The sequence below is a fragment of the Macaca mulatta genome, chromosome 2 (assembly GCF_049350105.2).
Source record: "Macaca mulatta isolate MMU2019108-1 chromosome 2, T2T-MMU8v2.0, whole genome shotgun sequence".
Taxonomy (NCBI): domain Eukaryota; kingdom Metazoa; phylum Chordata; class Mammalia; order Primates; family Cercopithecidae; genus Macaca; species Macaca mulatta.
This window is the reverse complement of record NC_133407.1, coordinates 174,548,233-174,569,555: the sequence shown is the minus strand read 5'-3', so window position 1 is coordinate 174,569,555 and position 21,323 is coordinate 174,548,233. Positions and strand designations below refer to the sequence as shown.

The 21,323-nt window shown below is 37.0% G+C and overlaps 1 protein-coding gene across 1 annotated transcript in view; it reads right to left on the bottom strand.

Moving 5' to 3' along the window:
* The window catches only part of MORC1 (MORC family CW-type zinc finger 1), a 161,077-nt gene that overhangs the window by 119,171 nt on the left and 20,583 nt on the right, over positions 1-21,323 (bottom strand). Inside the window, exons 7-8 of the mRNA XM_028844635.2 lie at positions 18,831-18,990; positions 17,347-17,452 (exon numbers count right to left, since the gene is read on the bottom strand). Of these exons, the coding sequence (XP_028700468.2) occupies positions 17,347-17,452; positions 18,831-18,990 (266 nt within the window). The remainder of the gene's footprint in view (positions 1-17,346; positions 17,453-18,830; positions 18,991-21,323) is intronic.

Sequence of the window (21,323 nt, the reverse complement as noted above, 5' to 3'; positions counted from 1 at the left end):
TAGCACCATTAAAAAGTAATAAAAGAAATAAAGAAGGCAACAAGATTTACAAGGAAGTTCTAAAAGATCTATGGGCAGACAAAAGACTCACTTTATATAAACTCTTCCAAATCACAGAAATGGGGGAAGAAATTCCAACTTATTCTATGAGGCTACCAAAATTTATATACCAATCAATACTAAAAAAAGAAATGATAATAAAAGCACAGTTATAGCCAGTCTCATGTACAAACATAAAAGCAAAAAATTTAAAGGATCAACAAAATAAACATAGTCATGTAAAAGAATAATACATCATGATCTTGTTGGGTTTATCTGAGGAATGCAAAGATCACTCAACATCATAAACTCTATTATAATAAAACACTACTTTAAAGGAGAAAAAAAAAACTAAATCACTTCAACAGATGTCAAAAAGCATTAAAATTGAAACCTGTAGAATACAGCTAGCATGCAGAAAAGAATAAGAATCACATTTCCTCACGCAAAAAATAAATAAAACAAAATGTACTCTATACACTGAAAATACACTTCTCAATTTCACAAAAGCCATTGATTAAAAAGAATAGTAAAATATCACATATAATAGTCAAACATAAAAGAATGCCATTAAGACAAAAACAAAGCAAAGAAGCATACCTGTTACCATTTCTATTTAACTAGCCAACTAAATTAAGAAAAAAGAAAAAGTATGAGTAGTAGAAGACAAAATCACAAAGCTGTCCTTATTTGCAGATGATAAGACTATACAGAAAATCTACTGAAAACTATTAGAATAAAAGAGTTCAGTAAGTGGTCAGATATAAAATCAATAGGCAATATAAAATCAATGGTTTTTAACAAATGAATAATTAGAAAAGCAATAGAGGGAAAAAATCTTACATGAATACCAAGAGTCATAAAATACCCAAAAATATATCTAACAAGAAATATACTAGAGCTATGTGAAGAAGTAATAACAGTTAACAAACATTGAGTACATATCATGTGCCAGGTAGTGTCCTAAGCACTTTTCATGTCATAAATCACTTAATCTTCTCAACAACCTTTGGATATAATACTATTATTTTTATCATCACTATTTTCAGATAAATAAACTGAGGTCCTGTGAGGCTGAATTCCTTTCCCATACCATGTATTAGTTCGTTTTCATACTGCTGATAAAGACATACCTGAGACTGGGCAATTTACAAAAGAAAGAGGTTTAATTGGACTTATAGTTCCACATGGCTGGGGAGACCTCACAATCACGGCAGAAGGCAAGGAGGAGCAAGTCACCTCTTACACGGATGGCAGCAGGCAAAGAGAGAGAGAGTTTATGCAGGGGAATTCCTCTTTTTAAAACCATCAGATCTCATGGGACTTACTCACTACCACAAGAACACCACAGGAAAGACTTGCCCCCATGATTCAATTACCTCCCACTAGGTTCCTCCCCACAACATATGGGATTTCAAGATGAGATCTGAGTGGGGACACAGCCAAACTATATCATCATAATAATACAGCTTATAGAACCATAAACTGAACCCAGACAGTCTTTCAAAGTCTTGTTTTTAATTACTATGATATACTATGATGTTATAAAGCTCCACTCAATTATGTAAAAGAAAGATTGGAATAAGAACCAACATACAAGTGTGTCAGTTCTCTCCCATTTAATTATAAATTCAAGGAACTACCAATCAAAATCCCAAGAGCATTTTTATAATAAAACTTGAAAAGCTAATTTTTTAAATTCAGATAAAAAAAGAGTATTTGCAAGAACAGCAAATAACGATTTTTAAAAGAACAGTGAAAGAAAGGCTTGGTATTTGCCCTTCTAAATAACAAAACACATTATAAAGGCTGTGGCAGTTAAGTTCTAATGGGGCAGGAAGTGAAAAATATATCCATGAAGGGGAATAGTTCATCCAGAAACAGAACCACTTATGATAAAAATTTAGTTTATAGTACTGATTTATTTCACGTAAGTGGAAAAGGCTGAACTATTACATAAATATAGATCTGTTAGAAAAATATTAAATTAATCCTTCACCCTCCATGTACACACACTTTGCACCATATTCAAAAACAATCAAGGTAGATTAAAAGACTATATAGAAATAAACTAAGATTCTTAGAGTAAATTAAAAGGGAATACATTTAAATCACAGTTACGGAAAGCATTTTTGAGTAGAAAATTACAAAATAAGAAAAACATCAAGAAAAATGTTGACAGATATGAGCTCAAAAAAATTGAAAAATTTTATAAGGCAAATAACAATGCTAAAAGTCACGCTAAGAGACTTCTGATTCCAAAATGGTGGTGTAGAAGTAGAAGCGAGCTGGCTTCACATTCCCCACAACAGAAAACCAAAAACAAATATACAGTGCCAAAATTAACACCAGCAATACCATAGAACTCAAATATCAGGATGGGCAAGTTCCCAGAGCATAGAGAAATGAAAAAATTCTTAGCAGATGGTACAAGAATAAAACTTTTCTTTTTTTTTTTTTTTGAGACAGAGTCTCACTCTGTCACCCAGGCTGGAGTACAGTGGCACGGTCTTGGCTCACTGCAACCTCTGCCTCCCAGGTTCAAGTGATTCTCCCGCCTCAGCCTCTGAATAGCTAGGACTACAGGAACGTGCCACCACGCCTGGCTAATTTTTGTATTTTTACTAGATAAAAATACAGTCAGTATGTTCGCCAGGCTGGTCTCGAACTCCTGACCTCGTGATCTGCCTGCCTCGGCCTCCCAAAGTGCTGGGATTACAGGCGTGAGCCACCGCACCTGGCCAAGAATTGAACTTTCATACCCATGATGATCTTTCCCCTAATCTGCCCATCTTCTAATATGCAGAAAATTTCCTCCTGACTCACAGTTTCTACACCAGAAAAAGCGAGAGAAAGGTGGACAACCAGCTTCCTCACTATCCTGGGCTCCCCAGCAGGAGATCTGCCCCTGCTGCAATCCACTAGAAGCCTCACAAGTGCCTGGAGGGAGAAACGTCCTTGAGGACAGCAGGAAACTACCGTCCTCAGCCCTGGAAAACTGTGCTAGGTAACTCAGACAAATCATGTGGCCGTTCAGCAGCATCGCACTGCAGGAAGTATGTTCCACAGGGCCCTTGGGCACAAACCCCCCATCAACCTTCCTACACAGATGGGAAATCCCCCTTAGGACCTTCCCTACTTAGGACAGGGCAGTGTTCTGACAATTTACTAGAGCCAAGGCCAACCTGGGTTATAGCACCACCTAGTGCCGAAAAGAAGGCAGCAACCTAGGAGAACAATTAAAAAAAAAAAAACAGGTAAATTATGAATCATCTTCAAGCAAATATACCCAATGAAAACAAAACAAAACAAAAACCAGACAGAGAAGACTGGGAGAGGTCATTAATCCTTCAGTGCAAAGACATAGATGTACATTCACAAGAAACAGCAGCAAACAGAGAAGCAGGACCTGCCCAAACAAAGAAAGGAAGCAGTGACTGACCCTAACAAAAAAGCAGTATGTGAGCTCTCAGATAAGGAATTAAAAATAATAGTTTTAAGGAAACTCAGTGATCTCCAAAGTAACATAAAAAAGTAATTCAGGAATTAATCAAAGAAATTTAACAAACAGATTGAAATAACTTAAAAATCAAACAAACATTGAAACTGAGAAATATATTTACTGAATTAAAAAATTCATTCAAGGCTCTGAACAACAGAATAGATCAAGTAGAGGAAATAATCTGTGACCTCAAAGATAGGTTATTTGAAAATACACAGAGGAGCAAAAAGTAAAACAAAAAAAATGAAAGAAACAGATTGCCTACAAGATACAGAAAATTACCTCAAAAGACCAATCTAAGAATTATTGGTGTTTAAGAGGGAATAAAGCAATAGCAAGGGGTAGAAAGCTTATTCGAAGAAATAATAGCAGAAAATTTTCCCAAATTTGAGAAAGAGATAAATATCCAGGTTTGGAAGCTCAGAGAACACCAAACAGATCCAATCCAAATAAGACTACCCCAAGGCATATAAGAATCAAACTCTCAACAGTCAAAGACAAAGACAGAATCCTAAAAGCAGCAAGAGGAAAGAAGCAAGTAACATGTAAAGGAGCTCCAATTTGTCTAGCAATATAATTTTCAGTTGAAACCATACTGGCCAGTAGACAGTGAAACAATATTTCCAAAGTGCTGAAAAACAAATACTGCTATTCAAGAATACTACATCCAGCAAAGCTATCCTTCAAATATAAAAGACAGATAAAGGTATTTCCTAGACAAACAAAAGCTGAAAGAATTCATCACCACCAGACCCATCTTACAAGAAATGCTCAAGGTATTTTTTCAATCTGAAAAAAACAAAATACTAAGGTAAAATAAAAATCTTTTCAAGATATAAGATCCACTGGTAAAATAAACTACATGAACAAACCCAGAATATCATAATTGTGGTGCACAATCTACTCATTATGCTAGTATGAAACCCAAAAGACAAATCTATCAAAAACAATAATATCTACAGCAGCCTGTTAAGAGAGAGTAATATAGGGCTGGGCGCAGTGGCTCACACCTGTAATCCCAGGACTATGGGAGGCCGAGGCGGGCAGATCACGAGGTCAGCAGTTCGAGACCAGCCTGGCCAACATGGTGAAACCCCATCTCTACCAAAAATACAAAAAATTAGCCGGGCATGGTGGCGTGCATCTGTAGTCCCAGCTACTTGGGAGGCTGAGGCAGAAGAATTGCTTGAACCCAGGAGGCAGAGGTTGTGGTGAGCCAAGATGGCACCACTGCACTCCAGCCTGAGTGACAGAGTGCAACTCTGTCTCAAAACCAAAAAAAAGAGAGATAGTAATATAAAAATATGTAAATTGAGACAACTAAAAGTCAAAATGTGGGGGTGATCAAATTAAAGTTTAGAGGGTTTTTTTTTCATTTTTTTCTTTTTTTGTTTGTTTCTATTCTTTGTCATCTAAGTTGTCATCTCTTTATAATAACTTGTTATATCTTTAAGATGTTTTTGGTAAGCCTTATGGTAACCACAGTGCAAAAATTTATTACAGACACACTGACAATAAGAAGTAACAAACTAAAACATACAACCAGAAAAAAATCAGCCACAAAGGAAGACAGTAAGAAAGAAAGTGAGGGGTTATAAAACAACCATGAAATGAGCAACAAAATCACAGTAGTAAGCCCTTACTTATCAACAATAACACTAAATGTAAATAGACTCAATTATGCAATTAAAAGTCACAAAGGAGCTAAATGGATTAAAAAAACAAGACCCGACTTATGCTGCCTATAAGAAATTTATCTATAAAGACAAATAGATTCAGAGTGAAGGGATGGCAAAAGATATTTCATGCAAGTAGAAACGAGAAAAGCAGGAGTAGACACGTCAGATAAAACAGATTACAAGTCAAAGGCTGTAAAAAGACACAAAGAAGGTCACTATCTAATGATAAGGGAGTCAATTCAGCAAAAGAATATAACAATTACATATATCTGTGCACCCAACACTGGAGCACCCAAAAATATAAAGCAAACTCTAATAGATTCAAAGGAAGAGATAGACTGAAATACAGTAACACTAGGGGACTCCTAAACCCCACTCTCAGTTATGGAGAGATCATCCAGACAGAAACCAACAAGAAATCTCAGAGTTAAACTATATGGTAGATCAAACAGGTCTAAATGACATTTACACAACATTTCACCCAACAGCTGCAGAATACACACTGTTTTCATCAGCACATGGAACATTTTTCAGAATAGTCCACATCTTAGGCCACAAAACAAGTCTCAGCAAATTCAAAAAAGTAGAAATTAGCCAGGTGCGGTGGCTCACACCTGTAATCTCAGCATGGGAGGCCAAGGTGGGTGGATCACCTGAGTTCGGGAGTTCGAGACCAGACTGACCAACATGGAGAAACCCTGTCTCTACTAAAAATACAAAATTAGCTGGGCATGGTGGCACATGCCTGTAATCCCAGCTACTCAGGAGGCTGAGGCAGGAGAACCACCTGAACTTGGGAGGCAGAGGTTGTGGTGAGCCAAGACTGTGCAATTACGCTCTAGCCTGGGCAACAAAAGCAAAACTCCGTCTCAAAAAAAAAAAGAAAAAAAAAGTAAATATCATATCAAGTATTTTTTCTGACCACAGTGGAATAAAACTAGGAATCAATAACAAGAGAAACATGTAAACTACACAAATACATGAAAATTAAGCAACATGCTCCAGAATGATTAATGGGTCAATGTAGAAATTCAGAAGGAAATTTGAAAATCTCCTGAAACAAATGAAAAAGGAAGTACAATACACCAAAATCTATGTGATGCAACAAAAGCAGTGCCAAGAGGGAAGTTTATAGCATTAAATACCTACATCAAAATGTTGAAAGCCTTCAAATAAATAACCTAATGTTATTTATAACCTCAAGGAACTAGAAAAGCAAGAACAAATGAAACTCAAAATTACAAGAAAAGAAATAATGATCAGGCCGGGCGCGGTGGCTCAAGCCTGTAATCCCAGCACTTTGGGAGGCCGAGGCGGGTGGATCACGAGGTCAGGAGATCGAGACTATCCTGGCTAACATGGTGAAACCCCGTCTCTACTAAAAATACAAAAAACTAGCCGGGCGTGGTGGCGGGCGCCTGTAGTCTCAGCTACTTGGGAGGCTGAGGCGGGAGAATGGCGTGAACCCGGGAGGCGGAGCTTGCAGTGAGCTGAGATCACGCCACTGCACTCCAGCCTGGGAGACACAGCGAGACTCCGTCTCAAAAAAAAAAAAAAAAAAAAGAAATAATGATCAGAGCATCAGAGCACTGACTGGTCTTTTAAACAAGAAAAAATGATGAAAGCATAAATAAATAAAATTGAGACCAAAAAAAAACACCACAGATCAACAAAATGAAAAGTTGTTTTTTGAAAAGATAAAAAAAAGTTTGAAAAACCTTTAGCAAAACTAAGAAAAAGAGAAGACCCAAATAAATCAAATTGAAAATGAAAAAGAAGACTTAAGAACTGAGACCAAAGAATACAAAGAATCATTAGAGATGATTATGAACAACTATGTTCCAACAAATTGGAAACCCTAAAAGAAATGGATAAATTCCTGGACGCATGCAACTTACCAAGACTGAACCAGGAAGAAACAGAAAATCTTAACCGACCAATAATGATAAACAAGATTGAAGCTGTAATAAAAAGGTGCCCATCAAAGAAAATCCCAGGACCTGACGTCGTCACTGCTGAATTGTACCAAACATTTAAAGAAAAACTACTACCAATTCTACTCAAACTCTTCAAAAAAACTGAAGAGGAAGGAATTCTTTCAAACTCATTCCACAAGGCCAGCATTGCCCTGATACCAAAATCAGACAAATACAACCAAAAAGGAAAACTACAAGCCAATATCACCGATGAACACAGATGTAAAACTCCTCGACAAAATACAAGCAAATCTATTTCAACACACATTAAAAGGATCATTCACCTTTATTAAATGAGATTCATCCCAGGAATGGAAGGATGGTTGAGCATATACAAATAAATAAACATGATACATCACATTAACAGAATCAAGGACAAAAACCATAGGATCATTTCAATTGATGATGAAAAATCATTTGATAAAATTCAACATCCCTTTATGATAAAAACCCTTAACAAACTGTGTAAAGAAATAATATACCTCAAAATAATAAAAACCATGTAAGATAAACACATAGTTAACATTATACTGAATGAGAAGAAATTGAAAGCCTTTCCTCTAAGATCTGAAATAAGATAGGGATGGCCCACTGTCCCCACTTTTATTCCTAATACTGGAAGTCCTGGCCATAGCAATTAGGCAAGAGAAAGAAATATGGGGCATTCAAATCAGAAAGAAAGAAGTCAAATTAGTCTTGTTTGAGAATGACATGATCTTATATTTAGAAAAAACTAAAGATACCACCAGCAAACTGTTAGAACTGATCAATGAATTCAGCAAAGTGGCAGAATACAAAAGCTGCATACAATTAGTAGCATTTCTATGTGCCACCAGCAAACAATCTGAAAAAGAAATCAAAAAAGCAATCCCATTTATAACAGCTACAAAGAATATAAAATACCTAGAAGTCAACTTAACCAAAGAAGTGAAAGATCTATACAAAGAAAATTATAAAATACTGATGAAAGAAATTGAAGAGAATGCAAAACATAATGGAAAGATATTCCTCACTCATGAATTGGAAGAACATTGTTGAATATTAAATACCACCCAAAGCAATTTACAGATTCAATACAATATCAAAATACCAGTGGTATTCTTCACAGAAATAGAAAAAAATCCTAAAATTTATATGGAACCACAGAAGACACTGAATAGCCAAAGCAATCCTGAGCAAAAAGAACAAAGAACATCACACTACGTGACTCCAAGATATACTAAAGTTACAGTAACCAAATCAGCATGGTACTGGCATAAAAACAGACACAGAACAATGGAACAGAAGAAGACAGAACCCAGATGTAAATCCACACATTTACAGCCAACTCATTTTTGACAATGGCATAAAAAATGTGCAAAGGGGAAAGGACAGTTTCTTCAACAAATGGTGCTGGGAAAACTGAATGTACATATGCAGAACAATGAAACTAGACCCCTATCTCTCACCATATACAAACATCAAATCAAAATGGATTAAAGACTTAAATGTAAGACCTAAAACTATGAAACTACTAGAAAGCCAGTTAGAAAACATTGGGGACACTCTCCAGGAAATTGATCTGGGCAAAGGGGTGTGTGTGGGGCCAGCGGGGGGGGGATGTGGGTGTGTGTATGTGTGTGTGTGTGTGTGTGTGTGTGTGTGTGTGTGTGTGTGTGTGTGTGTGTGTAAGACCTCAAAAGCAAAGGTAATTAAAACAAAAATATACAAATGGCATTACATCAAGCTAAAAAGTTTCTGCAAAGCAAAGCAGACAATCAACAAAGTGATGAGACAATCCACAGAACAGGAGAAAATATTTGCAAGCTATCCATCTGACAGAGGATTAATATCCAGAATATATAAGAAGTTCAAACAACTCAATGGCAAAATACCAAATAATCTAATTTTAAAATGGGCAGAAGATCTGAGTAAACATTTCTCAAAAGACAACATACAAATAGCCAAAGGTATATGGAAAAATGCTCAACGTCACTAATCATCAGAGAAATGTAAACCAAAACCACAATGAGATATCTTGCCCCAATTGAAATGGCTTTTATCAAAAAGACAGGGAATAACGAATACTAGTGAGGATGTGGAGAAAGGGGAACCCTCGGATGCTGTTGGTAGGAATGTAAATCAGTACAGCCATTTTGGAGAATAGTATGGAGGCTCCTCAAAAAACTAAAAATAGAACTACTATATGATCCAGCAATTCTATTACTGGAAAGAAACTGAACCTATCAAAGAGATATCTGTATTCCCTTGTTTATTGCAGCACTATTCACAATAGACAAAATATAGAATCAACCTAAGTGCCATAGTGGATGAATGCATAAAGAAATGTTGTACATATACACAACAGAATACTATTCAGCCATAAGAAAGTATGAAATCCTGTCATTGTAGCAACATGGACTGAACTGGAGGTCATTATGTTAAGTGAAATAAGCCAAGCACAGAATGACTAATATAACATGTTCTCACTCATGTGTAGGAGCTAAAAAAGTGGATCTCATTAAGATGGAGAGTAGACTGGTAGTTACCAGAGGCAAGGTAACAGGGTGGGGATGAAGACAGGTTGATTTAATGGGATGAAATATACAGTTAAATAGAAGAAATAAGACCTACTGTTCAACAGATCAATAGTGTAACTATAGTTAACAATCATCTATTGTGCATTTCAAAATAGCTAGAAGAGAATAATTAGAAGGTTTGTAGCATAAAGAAAAGAAATATTTAAGGGGATGAATATCCCAATTACCTCTATTTTAACTTTACAAATTATAGGAATGTATCATATACCCTGAAAATATGTACATCTATAATCTACCAATATACTTTTTTAAAGTTTTTTTAAGTTGAGTTGATGGAGAAAGAAGGAGGTGTGTGTAATTCATAAAGGGTAATATAGGGGATATTTGTAGTGATGCACTGGTAGATTTGTATCAAACCTGATGGACTGTGTTCATGTCCTGGTTATCATATTGTACTTTGGTTTTGCAAAATGCCACCATTAGGAAAAATTACAACCACTTAACCCAGTAATATTATTTCTGAGAATCAATAGTAAATAAATACTTGTCTAAGTATCTAACAATGTAAGTATAAAGACTGGCATTGTTCTCAAAAGTGAAAAATTAAAATCAACCTGAATGCCCATCAACAGAGAAGTACTGATGTACAGGTGGACCATCCCTTATCTGAAATGCTTGGGACCAGATATGTTTCAAATTTCTAATTTTTTTCAGATTTTGGTGAAATATCAACATTTGGAAAATCTGGGTGAAAGGTACATGAGAATTTTCTGTATTATCTTTAAAACTTTGAAAAGTCAAATTTTTTCAAAAACTTTAAAAGGGTAAGTTAAATCTAATATAAAGTGACAGATAATAAATATCTAGAAGATAGATTTAAATCCCAAGTAGCAAAATAATTTCTACAGTAGAAAAGAGATTGGGGGAGCTGAGGTGGAGAATGAGGATGCACTTTTATATTGCTTTACCTATTTATGAAAGTTTAAATATTTTTCAATGAGTTAATATTTGTAATACTAATTGAAGCTCCTCCCTTCATTCCCACTCCATCCTCTGTCCCCAAAATTAATGCCTCTTGAACAAGTGCTGAACCACTTGGCAAAAAACAAGGGAGAATGAGGTATATGGGAAGTAAAGAAAACTATTGCTTGGCAATCAGGCAAGAGAAAGAAATAAAGGGCATCCAAATAGGAAGAGAGGTAGCCAAATTACATGTGTTTGCAAACGACATGATTCTGTATCTAGAAAACCCCATAGTCTCAGTCCAAAAGCTCCTTTGGCTAATAAACAACTTCAGCAAAGTTGCAGATACAAAATCAATGTACAAAAGTCACTAACATTCCTATACATTAACAACAGCCAAGCTGAGAGTCAAATCAGGAAAGCAATCTCATTCACAATGCTATAAAAAGAATAAAATACCTAGAAATACGCCTAACCAGGGAGGTGAAAGATTCCCACAAGGAGAATTACAAAACACTGCTCAAATAAATCAGAGAAGACACAAACAAATGGAAAAACATCGCATGCTCCTGTATAGGAAGAATCAATATCATTAAAACAACCTTACTGCCCAAAGCAATTTACAGATTCAATGCTATTCCTGTCAAACTACCAATGACATTCTTCACAGAACTAGAAAAAATTATCTTAAAATCCATATGGAACCAAAAAAGAGCCTGAATAGCCAAAGCAATCCTAAGCAAAAAGAACAAAGCTGGAGGTACCACATTACCCAACTTCAAATTATACTAAAGGGGTACAGTAACCAAAACAGCATGGTACTGGTACAAAAACAGACACATAGGTCAAAGAAACAGAATAGAGAGCCCAGAAATAAGGCTGCACACCTACAACCATCTGATCATCAACAAAGCTGATAAAATGAAGCAATGGGAAAAGACTCCCTATTCAATAAATGGTGCTGAGATAACTGGCTAGCTATGTGCAGAAGATTGAAGCGGGACCCCTTCCTCACACCACATACAAAAATTAACTCAGGATGAATTAAAGACTTAAATGTAAAAGCCAAAACTATAAAAACCCTGGAAGACAACCTAGGTAATACCATCCTGGACATAGGAACGGGCACAGATTTCATGACAAAACACCAAAAGCCATTACAACAAAAGCAAAAATTGACAAGTGGGATCTAATTAAACTAAAGAGCTTCTGCACAGCCAAATAAACTATCAACAAAGTAAACAGACAGCCTACAGGGTGGGAGAAAGTATTTGGAAACTATGCATCTGACAAAGGTCTAATATCGAGCATCTATAAGGAACTTAAACTTACAAGAGAAAAAGAAACAACTCATTAAAAAATGGGCAAATGACATGAACATTTTTCAAAAGCAGACATACATACAGTCAACAAGCATATGAAAAAAAGCTCAATATCACTGATCATTAGAGAAATGCAAATCAAAACCTACCATCTCGCACCAGTCAGAATGGCTATTATTAAAACGTCGAAAAATTACAAATGCTGGAGAGGCTGCAGAGAAAAGGGAATACTTACACACTGTTAGTGGGAGTGTACTAGTTCAACCATTGTGGAAAGCAGTATGGCAATTCCTCAACGAGCTAAAAAGTAGAACTACCATTCAACTCAGGAACCCCATCACTGGGTATATACCCAGAGTAATATAAAGCATTCTGTCATAAAGACACATGCATGCAAATGCTCACCGTAGCACTATTTACTATATCACAACAGCAAAGATATGGAACTAAATGTCCATAAATGACAGATTGGATAAAGAAAATGTGGTACATATACCATGGAATACTATGCCACCATAAAAAAGAACGAGATCATGTCTTTTGCAGGAATGTGGATAGAACTGGAGGCTATTATCTTTAGCAAACTAACACAGGAAGAGAAAACTAAATACTGCATGTTCTCACTTACAAGTGTAAGCTAAATAATGAGAACACATGGATACACTGAAGGGAACAACAGACACTAGGGTCTTGAGCGTGGAGGGTGGGAGGAGGGAAAGGAGCAGAAAAGGTAACTGTTGGCTATTGGGCTTAATACCTGAGTGATGAAATAGTCTGTAAAACAAACCTCTGTGACACGAGTTTACCTACATAACAAACCTACATGTGTACCCCTGAACCTAAAATAAAAGTCTAAAAGAAAAGTAATGCTTGGATCCAATTCAGTGGCGTATCTTACATGTAATTTTAAAATCCAAATTAAGATTCCATCCTGGTATCCATATAAAGAGGTCTATGTCCTGTGAATGAAATAAGATCTCTATGTAAGGAATGCCAAAGTAGAATCACAGTCCTGTAGATTTCGCAGATGAGAATCCATACTAACCACATAGGTGGTCATGACGGGCAGTGACTCATTTTGAAACCCTCCACTAGCCTGTTATCTTCTGTAGCCACTCAATAAAGGACTTCTGAAAATGATTCTAAACTTTAATCATCTGTATGACTGTAAATGAAGCTTACTAAAAGCCACCAATAAGGTGGAGGGAAATAATTAACTAAAGATTTTGTTTTGCACAAATGGACTATTTAAAGAGGAAAAAATATAACTTAATGGAAGAAAACATCTACAAAAGTTTGAGATGTGGGATTTGGGTCCAGAGTTCCAAAAAATTACCACAACATAAATTAGTAAACACACCTAGCCCAGCCCTGAAGAAACATCTTGTTTTCTGTCATTAGTCCACTTTCATTTTCTTCAGTGTTCAGTATTCTTGGCATTACCCCCACCCTTTGTTTCAAACTCTTGATTTTCTTTTGATTTTTTACAAAGTTATTTTTTGTATCTTCTTCGCTTTCAGGAAACACTGCCTAAGTTTATGGCAACATATAAATTTAAGATAATTTTTACCCTGCAAATTCAACTCACTTTCTGCATATAACCCTGGAACCTATATCTGATTCCCTGGCACTCTCCATAAATCATATTCACAATTTCAAAATTCAATTTGACATTTCACACATAAAATGCAGACTTGTGTATCACGTGCATTCTGAAATTCTGATGACTGCTATCTATTTGAAATTTTTTTTTAATTTAAGTGGAAATAGGTCACCTTTAAACTGATATTGCCAAACCACAGGCCACCACTGACCATGTGCTTGAACATCACTTCTACTGAAATTCTCTTGACATGATTGTCATGTTGAAAGGAGACCCTGCCACTGGTCTGATTACTGCTGTTAGTGCCTCAGCCCAAAGCAGAATGATAAAAGGTTTTGAATCCTATGTTTAAAACTAATGTCAAAGCTGGGCACAGTGACTCACGCCTGTAATCTCGGCACTTTGGGAGGCCAAGGTGGCGGATTACCTGAGGTTAGGAGTTCGAGACCAGCCTGAGCAACATGGCGAAATCCCATTTCTACTAAAAATACCAAAAAATTAGCCTGGAGTGGTGGCACATGCCTGTAATCCCAGCTACTTGGGAGGCTGAGGTGGGAGAATCACTTGAACTCAGGAGGCAGAAGTTGCAGTGAGCTGAGATAGCACCACTGCACTCCAGCCTCAGCAACAAGAGTGAAACTCTGTCTCAAAAAAAAACGAAAACAAAACAGAACAAAAAAACCACGATGTCAAATATTCACAAGAACTATATGAAATAAATAATGCCAAAACACCTCTTCCCTGAGGCCAATAAAGCTTGAAAGTTTGAATTTTCATATTTCTATACAGAAAATTAAATTATTTTCAGAATCAGCAGCACTCTACTATCTAAGACCAAACCTGGAAATTACATAGTTTCAAGATTTGAAAATTGTTTTGGACAGCTGTAGAATCCTACCCAGCAGAGATAAGGGGATACGATAATCACCAGGGAAAGAAATGGTAAAAAATGTGTCATATTATAAACTGCACTGGATTAGAGGTTCAAATATCAAAGGCCATAAATGAAAGAGGAATCAAAAAAAAGATCCACCTTGGACCAGAACTAATCCTTTAGGACTAAGAATTAATGCCTTTTCTAATCTCTTACTGAAGAGTAATTGGGTGTTAACGTTAAAACCTACGGGACCACACCATTGTCCATAATCTTGTGTAGCAAACTATGCACCATTTTTTAACAAGTTAAAAATAAATGTATGTTGGCCAGGCGTCATAGCTTATGCCTGTAAACCCAGCACTTTGGGAGGCCAAGGCGGGCAGATCACCTGAAGTCAGAAGTTCAAGACCAGCCTGGCCAACAAGGTGAAACTCCGTTTCTACTAAAAATACAAAAAAATTAGCCGAGCAGGGTGGCGCATGCCTGTAATCCCAGCTACTTGGGAGGCTGAGGGATGAGAATTGCTTAAACACACGAAGGGGAGGTTGCAGTGAGCCAAGATGGCACCACTGCACTCCAGCCTGGGCAACAGGATGAGACTCCACCTTAAAAAATAAAAAAAAAATGTATGTCCTAAGTTTAAAGGGAGCTTGGGAGTGATGGGGAGGAAACAGTAGGTCAAAATCAATAATGAAGGGGAATTAAGGGCAAATCTTTTACAGAAGAAAACTACAGAGGCACTGCTACCCCCGAGGAGGTGGGGAATGGTGATGCCATCCCTTCCTGGCATCATCACAGTACTCGTGTCAGAGGCCATGAAATGTACAGCATCCTCAGTTCAGAAATTATGAATCCTCTTTACACTGATTCTTCCTTATAAATCCCAGCCCTGTCTTTAAAGGCTTTTCTTGTGATTAAACTAAAACAAAATTTTGCTGAAAAACAAATTAGAAAATCCAGTGTGATCTACGTGCCAAAGTGAAAGTGTACATGTTTTACGTCTCATTCATTTTCTTTATTTTATAATTAACTGCCTAAATGGCTAGAGAAGCTCTGGCTTCATTACACAATCTGGAAACAGCAAGAACATCTTTCCAAAGATGTAGCTGTCAAATTATCCCTCTAATAATGTATTGTTTTCTAATGCCAGTGTAGAAATGCCAAGGCACTCTGACAGATAACTGTTTCAAAATCCTTTTAAATAGCATGAAATATCGGTTTTGCAACCAGCTGGCAACTAGAAGGGCAGAGGCAGCAGGAAAAGGGGAAGACAGTAATGGAGATGTTCATAATTCTGGGACTCCTTTCTGACACTGGTATATTAATGCTGGCACAGGGGTTCCGAGCATTTGTGGAACAGCCATTAGGCTGAATATTTTTTTCCAAAAGAAAAAAAAAAAACAAAAAAGCCCTCCATTTCTGTGTAGATTAGGAATTCCACATGTTGGAATATGAGAAAAAACATACATCAGAAATAAGGAGAGAAGATCATCTAAAAGTGTGTTATCAAATAGTTATTTGCTAACTGTGGAAAGAAATTTCTAAATTTCACCTCATTGGGAAAAGCAAAAGAAGTTCTCTGTAACCTGACGTGTCTACGTGGGTCTTAACACCTTAGTCTAAAACCATATGGTAGCTACTGGCCACCTGTGGCTATTGGGCATCAGTCCAAATTCATATGTGCTATATGTTGCAAAACATACACTGGATTCAAAGACTTTGTATTAAAAAAAAGAATGTAAAATATCATCAATATTATCAAAATTAATTTAACTTATTCTTTTTATTTTTCTTTTCTTTTTTTTTTTTTTTTTTGAGACGGAGTCTCACTCTGTCGCCCAGGCTGGAGTGCAGTGGCCGGATCTCAGCTCACTGCAAGCTCCGCCTCCTGGGTTCACGCCATTCTCCTGCCTCAGCCTCCCGAGTAGCTGGGACTACAGACGCCCGCCACCACACCTGGCTAGTTTTTTTTTTTTTGTATTTTTTTAGTAGAGACAGGGTTTCACCGTGTTAGCCAGGACGGTCTGGATCTCCTGACCTCGTGATCCGCCCGTCTCAGCCTCCCAAAGTGCTAGGATTACAGGCTTGAGCCACTGCACCCGGCCTCTTTTTACTTTTCTTAAGGTGGCTATACTAGAAAATTTAAGATTAAATTTGTCCCTTATTGTGGCTCTCATTATATTTCTATTGTACAACACTGAAATACAAAATAAATCGCCCTGGATTAAATTACCTTTACAATCTCTTCTAGCTGCAGTGTTCTGAGACTAAAAAACTGCAGGCTCAAGCTAAGTCTTAAGTAAAAATGTTATTTTAGAGAAACCTAGCTTTTGTCACTATTTCATTCTTTCTCCACACTTTTTAATGCAGAAAATAACGATAAAATTGCCATTTGGTCATATTCCTTTTTGCTTCACACTCTCCTGATGTCTGTCCATTTTTAATGATCTGTAATGAGTAATAAACTCTGCAGGTTTTTTTCAGTCTTAATATCTATAAATTAGGAGTCAAGGTATTAGAACGCTTTAGAAGTCTTATACTCCAGTGGTCTCTAAACATGCTGGCACCTCTGAATCACCTGGGGAACATTTGAAAAAGACTGATTCCTCGGCTTGATATCTGGACATTCTGACTTAGTAGGTCAAAATGAGGCCCCAGATCCTGTACTTCTCAAGAAACATCCCAGGTCACTCTGAGGCTTGAAGTTTGGAAACCACTGGTCTAGCCCAACTTTATCGGTAACTAGGATAAGATGAACTGTCCCAGGGCTAAAGCCCAGCGACCTCAGACCTGGAGCTAGGACGCAGGGCTCCTAACTCTAGCTCACCACCATTGTTGAAAAACGTTCTGTCAAACACACACATACTCCTCCAGAGCTCCAGCCATCAGTATATCCTCTTTGTCAGTTTTAACATCCAACTCTGGTTCTCCATTAAGCAGAAGCTTCAAGTTATAAATAACCAGCAAAGTACCTGGTAGAAAAATAGATGTTTGGCTTGTCAGTATTTTAAATACACTAAGTGCTAGTCATTGTGCTATCATCTCATCTATGGAACTGAATCTGTTATAAAATTTTCTTTTGTACTTCAGGAAATAGTATGTTTGGCTAAGTCTTTGGCTAAACCAAGATATGTCTTATAGCAAGTTCCACTCCCTGCCAAAGAGTGCTGAGTTTCTACAGTATGGTGCCTCTTATTACTATTCAATTCATTACAAGTCTTTCAATGTGGATTTTTAAACTTTGGCACTTTTTTCATAATTTGCATTATGAAATTTGTTAAGAGCATGAGCCAAGCTTGTGTTATAGGTAAAGCTCTCATTGGTAGTACTAAATTTAACACATATAAAAACAAAGAAGGGTTTTTAAATATTGTACAAATAAGAAGTATTGTTTTCATACACTATAGCAGGTGTTAGTAAATTTTTTCCGCAAAGGGCCAGACAGTAAATATTTCAGGCTTTGCAGGCCATACGGTCTCTGTTGCAACTATTCACAATGTAGCTCTGCCATTGAAGCATGAAAACAGCAACGGATAATACATAAATGAATGAGTGTGGTTGCGTTCCAATAAAACTTGATTTACAAGAACAGGTAGGGGGCCACATTTGACCCGAGACCATAATTTGCTGACCCCTGCTCCAAGGCACGGTTCACAGAAAAAGTCCAAATTATTTCCAGTTGATTATGATACAAAGTCAAACAGGATCATCAGAGAAATTAAGAGGACAACTAACTATACTTTTTGGTAGTTTTAAACACAAGGGAGAATAGCATAGGAGCTAAGAACATGGGCTTTCAAGCCTAAATGTCTGTGTCTAAATCCTGGATCAACTGTGTCAGTAGACACAGTGCATTCGACATGTTGAACAGAAAGTTGGTGGAAGTGGAAAGAATGAGGGAAAAGATCCGTTAATCTGGAGAAGAATGTCTGCAATGCTTTTGCTAACTCTTTGCCACAGAGACATGAATTCATTACTTCCTAAGTTGCTAACTCTCTTACATACCTGTTACCACCCTATCTCAAACGATGCAATAAGTGTCTCCTAACTTTGCTATCTAGTGCAGAGACTGTGGAGTCCCTGTGGTCATAGCCTGTATCATCCTCTTCTCATCCAGTTTCACCAAGTTCATGCAAGTACACATCCTTCTCCCAGGGTCAGGGATTTACAATAATTTATGTTTGGATGCTCTTAAGACAAAGCTCACATGGATAAAATAAATGACTGTCCCCAGTGTGAATCCACATGAGATTATAAGAACAAAAAAAAAGAAAACGTATGTACAGTGTCTTTGATAAGACACTGAAAACAAATATTTCCCTCAAATTGTCAGAGTTTTGATGATCTTACCACATTTTCCATAGATCACATCAAACTGCTGCATCAATTCTGCTTCAGTTTTAAATGGTGAGTATTTGTAAATTATAGATAATTCCATTGCAAATTTCTGGGGATCATCTGTGACAGATTCTCTGGTTCTTATTAACCATGAGGGCATTGGAACTACAACCTATTTAAAAAAAAAACACATCAATTTATTATAAAATACACAAAAAACATTATTCTTTTGTCTTATCTATTTCATTCCACTCTTCATCTAGACAAATTACAAAACACTTGAGTTAAAAGTTCATTTTCCTCCTATAATCTAGTCGTATAAGAGACACATAACAAATGTGTATAGACAGGATTGTATTTTAAAATACTCCATTGTGGAATATGGGAACAGATGGAGTGTACTTCAACTCCCTCTTGAAGGGTAGAATGGCAGAGGAAACAACAGAATCAGCATTTTAAAAGTTGAAAAGCAGATGACAGCACACACAAGAAAAGCAATCTAAAACCCAAGCCAGAAAGAAGAGCCAGCCTGATTTGCAATTCAGAATTCCTGCGCTGAAATGCTCAGGGACTGATGGGAGGAGTTAACTCTAGAGTTGGGGTAGGGGAAGAGGAGAACTAGAAGTAGCATCTACATCCCCATCTGGCTCCTCCTCAACCCCCAGGGTCTGGATATTTATTCTCTGGAAAGAGTAGAACAATGGATTTCTAGACTGGAAGACATACCAGGCACTGCTGTTGGGGGCACCTTACTGAGATTAGATAGACTGAATGAAAGTACACTTCGCAGATGCTGAGAACCTCAGATCTCATCTCCCATTTGTCTCCCAGAAGCTGACAGGTAGGCCTGGAGGCAGAAGACTAGGAGTCTTTCTCGAAAAATCTGATCAACCCAGAAGGAAAGACGCAAAGACAGTTACATTAAGGATTCCCCAATAAAAAAAAGCTCGGTTAGATCACATGATTGTGACAGTCACAGCAGCCAGGCCCCACTCACACTCTCAGAGCTCGCACTCAGCATCTTATTGGACTAATCTTTAAAGTATTCAGGAGTAATGGCCATCTAAGAAAAGCCTCTAATATGATAATAGAGAACAAACAATTATAAACAAAGCAACTCAGTGAAAACAGAAACCATAAAAAGAAGATGAAAATTTCAACAGGGCAAAAATCAATTACTGTTAATATCTTCAGAGTTATAAGAGAGAATACTGTATTCATGAAACAAGAATGAGATATCCTTGAAAAAGAAACATTCAGCGAATAAGAAAGACTTCTTGGAAATTAAGAATATGATTACAGAAAGAAATTCAGTGAAAGTACCAGAGGCATTTGAATCAGAGTGACTCCATCTTGAACAGGGGCTGTGTCAAATAAGGCTGAGTCCTACCGGGCTGCATTTCCATTTTAGGCATTCTTAAGTCACAGGATGGGATAGGAGGTGGGCACAAGATACAGATCACAAAGACCCTGCTGACCCAGATTCACTAAGAAGCTGGCCAAATCCCGCCAGAACCAAGATGGTGACCTCTGGTCATCCTCACTGCTCATTATTTGCTAATTATAATGTATCAGCATGCTAACAGGCATTCCCACCAGTGCCATGACAGTTTACAAGAGCCATGGGAACGTCAGGAAGTTGCCCTATATGGTCTACAAATGGGAGGAAACCTCAGTTCCTGGAATTGCTCACCCCATTCCTGGAAAACTCATGAGTAATTAACCCCTTGTTTAGCACATATAATCAAGAAGTAACTATTAGTATACCCAGTTGAGCAGCCCAGGCCACTGTTCTGCCTATGGAGTAGTCATTCTCTTATTTCTTTACTTTTTTCTTAATAAACTTGCTTTCACTGCACTCCATGAACTCGCCTTGAATTCTTTCTTGCACAAGGTCCAAGAACTCTCTCTTGGGGCTGGATCAGACCCCTTTCTGGTAACAAAAGGGTTCAAAAATAAACATTAGAACATCTCCCAGAAAATAAAACAAAAATATAAAACTCAGAAAACAGGAAAGAAAGGCTAAGAAAATTAGAGAACCATTTCCAGAATACAATAGCTAAAAAAAAGGAGTTACAAAAGGACAGAAAAGAGAATATGAATAAAAGAAAATCATCAGTTATTGCGAGAAATTATTATCCCGGAATTGAAGAATATGAGTTTCCAAATCAAAAAGACCCAACAAGTGACCAGCACAATTGATGTAAATAGGCCACGCAAAGGCAAGATATTGAAATCAGCATACTGGGACAAAGAAGATTCTTTTGACCTTCAAAGAGTAAAGGCAAAAAACAAACACACAAAAAAACAAAAAACAAAAAAAAGAATGGGTCACATATAAGATTAAGTAATTAAATGGCTTGAGACTTCTCAATAACAACACTAGAAATTAGATAATGAAGCAAAACCTTTGAAACCCTGAAGGAAAATAAATTCCAACCTAGAAATAATATCAAGCCCAACTACCATTAAGTGTTAGGGTAGAATAAAAACCTTTTAATGCAT